We start from the raw sequence: 13,032 nt of genomic DNA, 5'->3' as shown, positions 1-13,032 counted from the left end.
GCCCCGGCTGAAAACGGCGTCTGAGCAAGGCACAGCTCATCGCTTGTTCAGGGCCACCCTCTGCCTCGGTCCAGAGCCTGTTTTCATGGGAACAGCTAAAAATAGGTGGGTGACTACAACAAAAACGCCTTTAGCAGTCGGTGGCACTGCTGCGAGCCAGAGGCAGCGGTGGCACAAGCCAAGGCTGGATCCCAGCAGGATCCGGACGCTCGGATCCCTCTGGGTGTTCCACAGGCCCAGGGATGCTCCCGAGGGTTTTGGGGGGCTCGGTGCAGCAGGGCTGTGCCCCCGCTCCTCCTGCAGGCTGCAGGTGCCAGCCCCGAGCGTGGTGACCTTGGGGGGAACGCACCTTTCCGCGGCCCGACACAAAGATCTGGATGTCAGAGCCTCTCCAGGGCCGCGCACCCAGCCCTGGAGTGGCGGGATGAGAGGGCAGAACGCAGGGACAGCAGCCCGGGGAGGGAAATGGTGTGGAGGCAGCACTTTCCCCTCGCTAACGGCTCCAGCAGCTGGCGCTGGGGGAGCGCGGAGCCGCTCGGCCTGACTCCTCCATCCATCCCTCCCTCCATTCATCCATCCCTCCCTCCATTCATCCATCCCTCCATCCATCCATCCATCTGTCCATCCATCCATCCCTCCCTCCATCCCTCTGTCCATCCATCCGTCCATCCCTCCATCCATCCCTCCATCCATCCCTCCATCCATCCCTCCATCCATCCCTCCATCCATCCATCCGTCCATCCATCCATCCATCCATCCATCCATCCATCCATCCGTCCATCCAGCCATCCATCCATCCATCCATCCATCCCTCTCTCCCTCCATCCATCCCTCTCTCCCTCCATCCATCCATCCATCCATCCATCCATCCATCCATCCATCCATCCATCCCTCCATCCCTCCATCCCTCCATCCCTCCATCCCTCCATCCCTCTATCCATCCCTCCCTCCATCCCATCCACGCTCCAGCCGGGCGCCGCGTCCTCCCCGCCCGCTTCCGGCGGCGGCTGCGGGGGGGGGGCGGCCACGCTGCGGGCCCGCCCTTCCCCTCCCCTCGGGGCGGCCGGAGAGCTCGCCGTGCCCTCCCTCTCTCCCTCCATCCCTCCTCCACCCATCCATCCCTCCCTCTCTCCATCCATCCATCCCTCCTTCCTTTCCCGCGGCGCCGGAGCCGCTCGCCCTTCCCGGCTCGCCCATGAGCCTGCTGGGGAGCTACCGGAAAAAGGCGGGCGGTGACGGCTATGAATCCCTACAGCTGGTGGCGGACAGCGGCGCTGAGCGCGGCGGGGCGGCCGCGGGGCCGGGCCGGAGCCCCGGGCGGCTCCAGCAGCAGCAGCAGCAGCAGCAGCAGCAGCAGCAGCAGCAGCAGCAGCAGCAGCAGCAGCAGCAGCAGGCGCAGCCCCGCGCCGACGGCAGCACCATGGACAGCTCAGGTACGGCGGGGATGGCCTTGGGGACACCGGCCGGGTGGCCGCGGGCGGGGGGGGGACAAACGGCGGCCCTTTGTCCCGGGGAGGAAGAGGAGGCAGCGCTGCAGAGCCTTGGTGCTGGCTCCTTATCCATCACACACAGCCCGCTGCGAGCGGGAGGGAAAATGGATGGAGCGCTCCGGGATCTTTTCCCTGCCGCGGATTGAATTCTCGCCATTGTCCTGAGTGGTTTTATTGGGTCGGTTTTTTTTTTTTTTTCTGTTGGTTGTTTTCCCCCCCCGCCCCCCTCCGCTCCTCCTCTAAAAGGCACTCATCAAAGTGAGTTGGATTAATTCTGGTGGATGATGCGCTGCGTGCACCATTTTTAAATTTATTTATTTATTTATTTATTTATTTAATCAGGGAGTAAGGGAGCAGATGGTCTTTATGGCTGGTAATGGGATAGAGAGCTCTTCACCTCGAAAGGTTCCAATTTGTCCGGATAACCAGGAATGGAGAGTGGCCACGCTTTGGAGGGAATCCCTCTGGTTCTGGCTCCTTACCTGTGCCCATCTCCAGGAGCATCCACTGCCTTTTGCAGGGAACTTCTGGAGCCGAGGCTGGCGCAGGGAAACACGCTGGGTGTTTGGGAGGGAGCACGATTGTGTCCACCCATCACAGCAGCATGGAATCACAGAATCCTGGAATGCTTTGGGTTGGAAAGGACCTTAAAGCTCATCCCATCCCAAACCTCTGCCATGGGTAGGGACACCTCCCGCTGTCCCAGGGTGCTCCAGCCTGGCTTTGGGCACTTCCAGGGATCTAGGGGCAGCCACAGCTTCTCTGGGAATTCAATTCAGGGCCTCCCCACCCTCCCAGGGAACAATTCCTGCCCAATATCCCACCCACATTTTCATCTCCCACTGTCCCAGGCGGCTCCAGCCCTGTCCTACCTCCCTGAACACCTTCAGTCGTGTTGTCCTCTTCCCCTTTGCCATCTGATTTCTCTTCCAAGCCCTCTTCTTTTAGGCAGCTGTTTGTTTTCCTATAACTTTTCACTTTTGTTTTTCTTTTTTTTTTTTTTTTTTTTTTCCGCTGCCGAACTTCAGAAACATCTCCGAATTCGCTGCTCCAGCATCTCTGCTGCAATTGCTCATAATCACAGGCTGTGCCAGCAGCTCCTCACTCACAGTGGGCTGCTGTGTTAGAGCCATTTGGGTCCTCACAGCTGCTGGGATGGTGAGATGCTGCAGGCAGGTTAATATCCATCATCAGGGCCATTTATCTGGATGAATTTCCTGCAAGGGCAGGCACCAGAGGCAGAGGTGCAGTGGGACGTGGCGGTGGCACCCAGGCACATGCTGGGGCTCCTCTCCAGCCTCATCCTGGGCTGTCATTTCAGCACAGCTCAATTTGGTTTTGCTGAGCAAAAAAGAAAAGAACCAAGCCACCCCAAAGTGCTTGTGGCCAGCCAGACAATGCCTTTATTTACAGCTTTTCTGCAAAATTCAGCCATTTCCACTCCGCAGCTCCTCTGATTTTAGCCCAGAGCATTCGATTGTATTAATGGCCTCCACCAGGTTCCGGGATGTTCTTCCCAAACGCATGGGCTGGATCAAGGGCTGGCTCTGGGATTTGGGAGCCGATTTTGAAGGGATCTGTCTCAGCCAGAGTTTTCTCCTTTCAGTTCAGTTTTCAGTTTTCTCACTGCCTCAATTTTACAGGTGCTCTGAGCAACACACCTGGCACTTGAGCAGCAAAAAACACCACAGGTCTTAACGCGGCCCTTGGATTCTATTTATAGGATAGACATTTTTTTAATAACCTCTTTATTTAATCAGGACTCTTTGGTGATTGCTCCAAAACAAAATTTAAAAAAAAAAAAAAAATTTCTGTGTGATGAGTGTGGTGCTCTGTTCCAAACCTGGACTCCACACTTGTATCTCTCCTGTTCATCTGAGCACTTTGGGCTGATAAATTCCTGATTTCTCCCAGCTCACTGCAAAGCCATTTTTCTTTGCCAGCTATGAAATTACAGCAGCTTAAAGAACCAAATCCACCCCTCAGGTGTGCTTGTGATTCCGAGCGATTTGGTAATTGAAATTGCTCCTGGACTGGGGGACATGATTTATCTTCCAGGCTGCAGATGGATAATTTGGGACAAGGATTAGGGAGCAGTGTAAGACACAGACAGGAAAACGGGGTGGTTGGGATTTTGGCTTAGTAGGAGCAAGGGAAAAAAAACCACCACCCACCTCCTTGTGCATGTTTGGTTTTGTTTTTTTTTTTTTAATCGAGAAAATATTCATATTAGAAATATTTCAGACTCCTCCCAATGATGCCGAAGTTGAAACTCCCAAGGTGGGCAGTGGTTGAGAATAATTCAGTTGGGAAAAGAGATCTGAATTCCTCGGGAAGGAGGAGGGTGGGGTAAAATCCATCCCAGGGAGAAGGATGTGCTGCTGGGTTCCGGTGGGACAGGGGAATTTCTTGTCTGTGAAATTCTGTGTCAGGCCCTGAAGGTGAAATCCTTGAGCTTGTTATGTCCTGTCTTCTTTTCATTTTCCTGATTTTAAATGATGGTTTCCTGTGGGGCAGAGCAGCTGCTGTTTGCAGTAGAGAAAGGAACAGTCTGGATGGACAACGCAGCGCCACCAGCGATGGGGGGACACCGGGCCACTGGTTTGTCTGTCTGGCAGGGTGAACAGAGTGGGAACGGAGAATCATGGAATCTTTAATGCTGGAAAAGTTCTCTCAGGTCATCGAGTCCACGCCCAGCACCGCCAGGGCCAGCACTGCCCCGTGTCCCCAAGTGCCACATCCACAGGGATTTGAAATCCCTCCAGGGATGGGGACTCAGCTCTGCCCTGGGCAGCTGTGCCAGGGCTGGAAAACCCATTTTGGGAAGAAATTTTCCCCAAATATCGAATCTAAACCCTCCTGTGGGTTTGGGGCCATTCCCTCTCCTCCTGTCCCTGTTCCCTGGGAGCAGATCCCAAATCCCCCCCGGCTGTCCCCTCCTGGCAGGGAGTTGTGTAGAGCCACCAGGTCCCCCCTGAGCCTCCTCTTCTCCAGGCTGAGCCCCTTTCCCAGCTCCCTCTGCCTCTCCAGGGCTCCAGACCCTCTCCCAGCCTTTTTCCCTTCCCTGGACACGCTCCAGCCCCTCAATGTCCTTGTCCTGAGGGGCCCAAACCTGTCCCCATTCCTGGGGGGCTGGGACAGTCACTGCCCTGCTCCTGCTCCACATCTCCGGGTGCAGGGAAAGGCCATTCCCAACGAAACGTTCAGCTCTAAAAAGCTGAACAATCCAACCTTTCCCTTCTTTCCCGTCATTCTCGATTTCTCCTGCGCCTGGGCACAGGGAAATGCCCTTTGCTCCGTGGAACGTTTGCGTGGGGGTCACTAGTGAGCGGCTCCACGTGTTGGACGGGTCAGGATTTGTGCAGAAGGCAGAGCACTGGCAATTCTGGGGCAAGCTGCTGCTGGCTTCACTAACGGGGCTGTGTTTGCTGTCACCAACTCCCAGGAGCCGAGGAACTGGGCTCCTGGTCTGGTTTTTCTATTAATTTCCTTAAACTAATGCAAAGTATTAGATCTTCAGGCATCCCCTCTTAATGCAGATTTGCAGCCTCATAAACACCTTCTTGCAAGGGAAATTAGCAGTGGCTGCAGCTTGGCTCCGACTCCCGAGCGCTTCTGATTATTGGCTTAATATTTTATTTTATATTTTTGGTTTTGGGCTGGAGCTGCTCAGTGTGAAAAGGGAAAAGGAGCAAAAGGCAGGAAGCAGAAGCTCAGGGCTGCTGCTGGAAGGCAGAAGATCCTCATGGGAGCTGGCACAGAGGGGCTGCAAGGGGCTCTCTGAATCCCGGAGGGAATCCTGGAACGGTTTGGGTTGGAAGGGACCTTAAAGCTCATCCAGTGCCACCCCTGCCATGGCAGGGACACCTTCCAGTGTCCCACGGTGCTCCAACCTGGCCCTGGGCACTGCCAGGGGCAGCCACGGCAAATCTGGGAATTCTGTTCAGGGTTTCCCCACCATGCCAGGGAATAATTCCTTCCCAGTATCCCATCTTCTCCTCTGGGAAGCCATTCCCTGTGTCCTGTCCCTGCATCCCTTGTCCCCAGTCCCTGTGCAGCTCTCCTGGAGCCCCTTCAGGCCCTGCCAGGGGCTCGGAGCTCTCCCTGGAGCTTCTCCTCTCCAGGTGAGCGCCCCCAGCTCTCCCAGCCCGGCTCCAGAGCTCTGGAGCAGCTCCAGGGTCTCCTCTGGACCATCCCAAGCCCAGGGATGGGAGATCTGTGCGCTGGGAAATTCTGCGGAATGGTGCAGGATCACAGAACTCCAGCTCCTGTTAGTGGCCAGTTCCTCCTGCAGATGCCCCGGATTTGGGATGGAGGTTTGGGAAGGGATAGAGGGAGGTTTGGGAAGGGATGGAGGGAGGTTTGGGGATGGATGGAGGGAGGTTTGGGGATGGATGGAGGGAGGTTTGGGAAGGGATGGAGAGAAGTCCAAAGAGAGACCTGAGCTGAACCTCACAGGCCAGAAAACACCCCGAGTTCAAAACCCAGATTCCAGGAAGAGCAGCTACTCAGAGCTGCCTCTGTCTCCTCCTTTTTAAGTCGCTGCAAGCGCTCACAAGATGAGGACCAGGCAGTGAAGGAGCCAATTTATTTGGGTTTTCGCTGCGCCGTTCAATTCTGCTTTCTTAGCAGCTGGCTGAGCACTGAAAGAAGAGGTTCTAGGAAATGTTATGCAAAAGCGACAGCAAGGATAGTCGTTACGGAAGGGGGAAAAAGAAAACCTTTTCCGTGCTGTTCTGTGGTGGTTTTAATCTCGAGAAGAGAGAGGTTTCCAACAGTTGGGGAAACACAGACCTGCTCGTGCTCTGCGCCCCCTCAGGAGGAGCAGCCACGAAGCAAAAGGGTCTGAGAGGAGCTGCAAGTGGAGATTTCTGGAGCTGTTTCACGCTCGCAAGCACTGGCGTCTTGTGCTCTGGTGACTCCTTTCCAGCGAGTCCGAAGAGAGACATCTCCGTGTCACTGGCAGGGGGACAAAGGGCTGGCCTGACAATGTGGCCTTGTGTTGGCTTTCAAACCGGGCAGCTTGGGTTTAATCACTCCTTTGTTTGCTCTCGGCTGTGTTTTTGGACACTTGAATGATTCGGTGCTGGCAGGAGTCTTGTCTTTTTTTTTGTTTTTTTTTTTTTTAAGTTGTTTTGACAGGGAGGAGAGGCAGAGCAAATGTCGAGGAGCAGCTTCAAAGATGGATTTCGGGCCGGGCCTGGCCTGAGCGCTGCTCGCTGCAGGAGGAGTTTGTGAGGGGAAAGCTTTAACAAATTCAACAAATTTGGCTGGTACTGGGTGGTGATTCCGCCCTTCTCCTCTCTCAGCATCACTGTTCTGCTAAAAAAACGGAGTTAAACCCTCTCTTTGTGGAAATCCTCCGCGTTTTTTGGTGCAGGCTGCATTCCTCAGTTTCCACTTCTCGGGCAAAAGCAGAAATACCGTAATTCTTCAGCTTTCCGTGAAGTTTGCATCTAAGCTTTGGGTAAAACGGGGTTCATGCAGTGTTTGTTCTGGAATTTTATCCCAGCAAAGCACAAAAAGAGGTTCTTGAGCCGCCCTACCCCAAAATCTGCAGCCAGGGGCTCCGAGTGTTCCCGCAGGAGGTCAGGGACCCTCTGCCGCCCCACGGAAGCACAGAATTCTGGAATTGCTCAGCTTGGAAAAGCCCTCTCGGACCATCCAGTCCAAGCATTCCTCACGTCCCCAAGTGCCACATCTTTAAAATCCTTCCAGGGATGTCTCCTGCCAGGGCTGGACAACACTTTTGGGGGAGAAATTTTCCCAATATCCCACCTAAACCTCCCCACGTTTTGAGGTATTTTACATCTCTTCCAGGCAAAAATATATTAAAAAAAAAAAAAATTCAACTTCCTGCTCAGTTGAATAAATTATTGAAGGTATCTTGATGCTGGGGATGCTTCTGTGCCTCGCGGTTGTCTGCTTAGGAGAGAAATATTCTGCTTTTACCCTCTGGATGAGGGCCTGGAGTGACAGGAGAAGGGGGAATATCTGGAATATCCCAGAGGGAAAGCTTAGCTGGGATATTGGGAAGGAATTCCTCCCTGGGAGGGCGGGGAGGCGCTGGAGCAGAATTCCCAGAGAAGCTGTGGCTGCCCCTGGATCGCTGGAAGTGTCCCAGGATGGGGTTTGGAGCAGCCTGGGATAGCGGAAGGTGTCAGGATGAGGGAAACCTGGTTTTCAGCTCCAGCTTTATCAAATGATCAGAGCTGCTTCTGCTGCTGTGGTCCTGCAGCTCTGCTCTGCACACCTTTCCCTGCTTATTTTTAAGGAATAACACTTTAAGGTTTCTGCGCTCAGCCTCGTAGGGAACCTCACTCCACCAGGAATCTGGGACAGTGCAGGAGGAGGAGGAGGGGACAGACGGGACTGGGAGCAAAAAGAAATTAGGTAAAAAATACTCGGTGTTGAGGGTCTGTGTGAGCCTGAGGAAGTGCCCAAGTGATTTCCGCAGGCTTTCCCGTGAGTGTCCCTTTAGCCCTGATGTAGTTGCCTCTGCTGGTGGTGATTTCTCTCCCAAACCATCACCTGAAAAGCTGATGTAAGCCTGACACGTGGGCTGTGTCTGATCCAAGCGCCCATAACAGCAGCCGGGCTTTAGTCTTGGCTTAAATGCGGTAAAGCTCAGCTCTGCAGGCGAGAGGTGTGCGCTGGCAGGGAGGTTTGGCTTCCAGGAGGTGATTTCGTGCCTTTAAAACATCATTAGGACCAGAGAGCCGCAGATGATTTGGGTTGGGAGGGATTTTAAAGCCCACCTCCATCCAAGCCCTGCCACGGACAGGGAAGTTTAAATTCCACTTCGCCATCCTCTCTGCAGGATGGAATGTGGGCAACAGCCGGAGCTGGGAATGCTGAGGGCACCCAGGGGTGTGGGTTCTTGGTGCACACGCTTTAACAGGAGTTCTCATATTAGGAAAAGGGTTTGAGCTTCACCCCTGGAACTTTTAGGGAAGAAGCAGCAGGAACTTCCATGCTCTGCTCACCGTAATCAGCCCAGTGCCAGGACAAAGGCACCTGTTGGGTCCTTGAGCTGCTCCTCAAGAATTGGAGCTGTTTTCTCTTGGGCAGCAAGCCAAAAATTCCTCCTAGATCATTAAATGCTCAAGAGAGAACACGGAGATTGTCTATTTTCAGGGTGTCTTAGCAGATGCAAGGGACCTCCCTGCACCGTGCACAGCTTTTGTTCTTTTATTCCGTGTAGTTTGTTATTTTCTTCTTTGATTAAAACCTTTTCGCTTTTTCCAAACACCTCCGATCATGCCATTTTGCTGATTTTTCTTCAGCCATTTCTCAGAGGCTCCTGGCAGCCCTCGAAGCGTGTTGAACCTTTTTTTGGCTAAAAACACTCCGGCCTCACACAGAAATATATCAGATTTCCTGCTCTGCCCGGCTAGGTCTGCACCCCACACCCCTCCATCCGTGAGAAACCCCTTCAAAGGATGCTGCAACCCCGCTGCCACGGGAATTTCTGCTCCAGGGCTGCTCCTCCTGGCCTGCAGACACTTCCAGCCCATCAGTGCGATGATCCCGGAGTTGTGGCAGCCTGGTTTTCCCGGCTGGAGCCTGGTGGGAAAGCACGTCCCACACGAGGCAGGCTCGGTGGGTGTGGGAGGAACGGGAGCTCTGCTGCTCCTCCGCTGGCTGCTGGGGGGAGGGGGGGGGAAAGAGGCACAAAAAGCAGCTTTTTTTTTTTTTTTTTTAGTTATTATTATTTTGCTGAGTGTTCCTTCAAAACAATCCAGGCTTTGTTGCTGAAGCCACAACAACAGCTCGGCTCCTTTCAGTGCAGGGAACTTTAAAAGGGCCGCTCCTGCCCAGGCACAGGGCAGCCTCCACCTCGATCCTAGGGGACAAAACAAGCAAAAACCTCTTTTTTCCCCCCCAAAAAAAGGCTTTGTAGGGAGGAAGAAAACTGCACCAAGCAGATAAACCCATCTAGAAATGGGGAATTTGGGACACAAACACAGGAAGGAACAAATTTTTTTCCCATTGTAGTGCCAGGCTCTTGTGGTGTCACTGGAAGAGAATTCAGAGGGGATTTAACGCTCCCAAACCTCCTTTTTTTTTTGTAAAGGTGGGAGATGAAGCTTTAATGCTTTTCTACGTGGAATGGGGAGCTGGAACGAGGTGGTTTTTCAGATCCCAAACCATTCTGTGATTCCATGATGAGGGACAGGGAACATTCAGATCCATCCTCACTCCACCCCTAACAAAAACACAGGCAGCAGCTCCCTGAGCAAAAAAAAAAACCACTCCAAAAAACAATTCATTTGACATTGAAGATATTTTTACACAAAATCTGGGCAGACTGAGGGAAATCTGCTTCTTTTCCTATGGCTTCATGTCTGCTTTCTGCCTGCCCTTTCCAGGCAAAAAACCAAAAAAAAGGATCTGTTCACTCCTGCAGAGTAACCTGGAAAGGCAGCACTTCTCTGCCCAGCCTCGATTTTTTTCCCAGGCGCCTTCCTTTCACCTCCCCTCTCTCTGAGGCTCAGAGTTGCTTCATCAGCGTAAACATCCCGACTGACTGAGTCTTAAATGCCTTTTCAGCGTCAGCTGCTTTTCCCCCCTGGGCTCTCTGCAGAGCTGGAATTCCGGCCCTGCGGGTGGGAGGGTTTGTGGCTTGGTCTGGGGAGGGGGCTGCTCAGGGACCTCCCCAGGCAGATTTTGCAGGGAAAGGTTCCAAATTTGGAATTCCTGGCTGGTTCCAGCAGCGAGCACCTCCCTGAGCCGGTGGTCACCCGGGGACACCTCTGGCTGCAGGTGTTGAAGTGTCACTCCAGGTCACACCCGCTCCATCCACCCATTGCCGCCTCCGAACCCGGAGATTTAAAGCAGGGAGGGTCTAGATGTCTTTGCTTTCGGGAATAAGCACCAACACTGCTGGTGGCACTGCGGGGGGACAGCAGGAAGGGTATTTCCCTTCCGGATTTGTGGTTTCTTTCCCTTTCCCTGTGTAGGAATGAGTTTCCCGGCCTGGCTCATGCAGGCATTGATGGTTTGGGCACCCTCAGCCGCTCCTGCACTGAGCACACCCCTCTGAGCTCCCCTGGACCGCTGTCCTCGGCCAAAGCTCTCTCTGCCTTGGGAGGAGAAGCTCTCCCGCGCATCCTTCCCCCGATCCTCCGTAAAATTAGCACTTGAGCGCTTTAATTAAGCTTTCCACGCTCTCCAGCTCCCGTGCTGCTCAACACCAGGCCGGTGCTGCCAGCTCCAGCCGAAATCTCACTGCAGAGGGCAGGCCACGGCAGCAATGTTCCTACCTGACGCAGTTCACCTTTGTAAGGAGGTGCAGCGGCTCGTGCCCGTGTTTGGGATTTCCTGATCGCTCTCCAGAACCTCCTGGAAGGTGCCTGTGCTCCGGTGGGGTCGGCCTCTTTCTCTAGGCAGCACTGACATATATATAAATATAGCTCAGCTGTATAAATATTATTTATTTATCTATTCATATACATGTATATATATGAATACATATATATTCGGATTGATTTCTAAAGATTTTGAGTTGCCCACACTCTCGGAGCCCTTCTGCCGCTCTCCGACAGCATCTCCAGCCGTAAGAATTTGCAGCCTTAAGCTGCACCAAGGGAAATATAGGTTGGACATTAGGAAAATTTTAAAAAACAGATACAATAATGAATTAATATAAGAAATCAATAAAATAATATTTAATATAATACATTAAATATATTTTAAAAAATATAAAAGGGCATATATTTATCTATAGATATATTACTTATCTATATTTATATATGTATCTATATCTATATTTCTATTTATCTTCGATATATTTATATTTGTGTTTGTGTTTATATGTAGTTAATAAAACCTCTTGGGTAACAAATTATTAAACTAAAAACCTCCCTCCCTTCAATAAAGTACTGGAATGGCCTGCCCAGGGAGGTGGTGGAGTCACCACCCCTGGAGGCGTTTAAATGAAAAGACAGGATGCGGCACTCGGTGCCATTATTTAGTTGAGGTTTTGGGGCTGGGTTGGACTCCAAGATCTTGAAGGTCTCTTCCAAACTTGTGATTTTTGGATTGATTCTGTGCCTGGTGACTGCTGGAGGTTGATTCTGAACACGGAATGCTCCAGCCTGGCCTTGGGCACTTCCAGGGATCCAGGAGCAGCCACAGCAAATCCGGGAATTCTATTCCAGGGCCTGCCCACCCTCCCAGGGAACAATTCCTGCCCCAAATCCCGTCCATCCCGGCCCTCTGGCAGCGGGAGCCGTTCCTCCCTCAGCCATCCTTTCTGACTCTCTGCTCTGGGGGGCACAGGAAACTCGGGATCGATTCCTGCTGCTTCTCTTAGAAACGCAGTGAAAGTCTCCTGCTCTCCGTTTCTCCTCTTCACTTTTTCAATCTGCAGACTGATTTCTAAGGATTTTGAGTTGCCCACACTCTCAGAGCCCTTCTGCTGCTCTCCTGCAGCATTTCCAGCTGTAGGAATTTGCCCAGTGCAGTTGAACCTCGGATCCTTTGTCCCCTTCTCCCTGTTCCAAGCCACCACTTTCTTTCCTTTAGAAAGCTGACCTGCAGAGCTAAAAACTCCCTCTTTGAACATCTCCTCCTTCCAGCCCTGGCTCTTCCAGCACAGAATAACATGAAAACAAACTTTTTGAGGGGAGATCAAACACTCATTCCATGCTTGGAAGCCAACAAGCTTCTTTGATTTTTTTTTTTTTCCCTTTCTCTTTTTATTTATATTTTTTTTTAAAATCAAACTCAAAGGAAGTTTGACAAAAGAAATATTCCTGTGCCTCGAGGAGGCATCTTCTGTTCTGAAGCTGGCAGAGTGCAGAGGAGAGGGGGCGTCTAATTTCACCAGCCTAGGGCCTGGCTCAGGTGCTTGTGGGTCAGAGGAGCATCACTTCCCCAAAGGAATCTCCAGTTTAAAGATTTAGGGAGAGCTGACCATGGGCGAGGGCGCATTTGCAGTTAAAGTTTTGTTTTATCGTGGAATTGTTGAACAGTTTGGGCGGGACAACCTTCAGTCAAGTGGCAGCTGGGACAACTGTCCTGAAGGATGTCCCGGGGAGAGGCTTCTCCTCACTCCTGAGGTTGTTGGTGATTAAGAAATCGGCCAGGTTGGGTTGAGTTGGAGCTGAGGGAGCTTAGAACCACAGAATGGCTTTGGTTTGAAGGGACCTTAAAGACCACGGAATCCCAGAAGATAAAAAAAAAATCCCTTAAGATCCATTAAAGATCCGGAGTCCCGGAATTAATTAGGTTGGAAAAGCCCTCCCAGAGCATTGAGCTGTGCCCAATCCCCACCTCGTCACTCAGGAAGGCCTGGACACCTCCAGAGACGGGGATTCCAACCCTCCCTGGGCACTTCCAGGGCCTGAGCACCCTTTCCATGGGGAAATTCCTGCTGCTGCCCGCCCTGAGCCTCCCCTGGCCCAGCCTGAGGCCGTTCCCTCTCCTCCTGTCCCTGTTCCCTGGGAGCAGATCCCAAATCCCCCCCGGCTGTCCCCTCCTGGCAGGGAGTTGTGCAGAGCCACCAGGTCCCCCCTGAGCCTCCTTTTCTCCAGGC

The 13,032-nt window shown here is 52.6% G+C and overlaps 1 protein-coding gene across 1 annotated transcript in view; it reads left to right on the top strand.

The window, feature by feature from the left end:
* Nucleotides 1-919: 919 nt before the first annotated feature.
* DNAJC6 (DnaJ heat shock protein family (Hsp40) member C6) overlaps nucleotides 920-13,032 on the top strand; it is a 37,911-nt gene continuing 25,798 nt past the window's right edge. The window contains exon 1 of the mRNA XM_066208515.1: nucleotides 920-1,433. Coding sequence (XP_066064612.1) covers nucleotides 1,196-1,433 — 238 coding nt within the window. The 5' untranslated portion in view covers nucleotides 920-1,195. The remainder of the gene's footprint in view (nucleotides 1,434-13,032) is intronic.

This window comes from Chamaea fasciata, unplaced genomic scaffold, assembly GCF_029207755.1.
Source record: "Chamaea fasciata isolate MVZ Bird 193981 ecotype frontalis unplaced genomic scaffold, bChaFas1.0.hap1 SCAF_292, whole genome shotgun sequence".
Taxonomy (NCBI): domain Eukaryota; kingdom Metazoa; phylum Chordata; class Aves; order Passeriformes; family Sylviidae; genus Chamaea; species Chamaea fasciata.
This window is presented reverse-complemented; position numbering and strand designations above follow the sequence as displayed.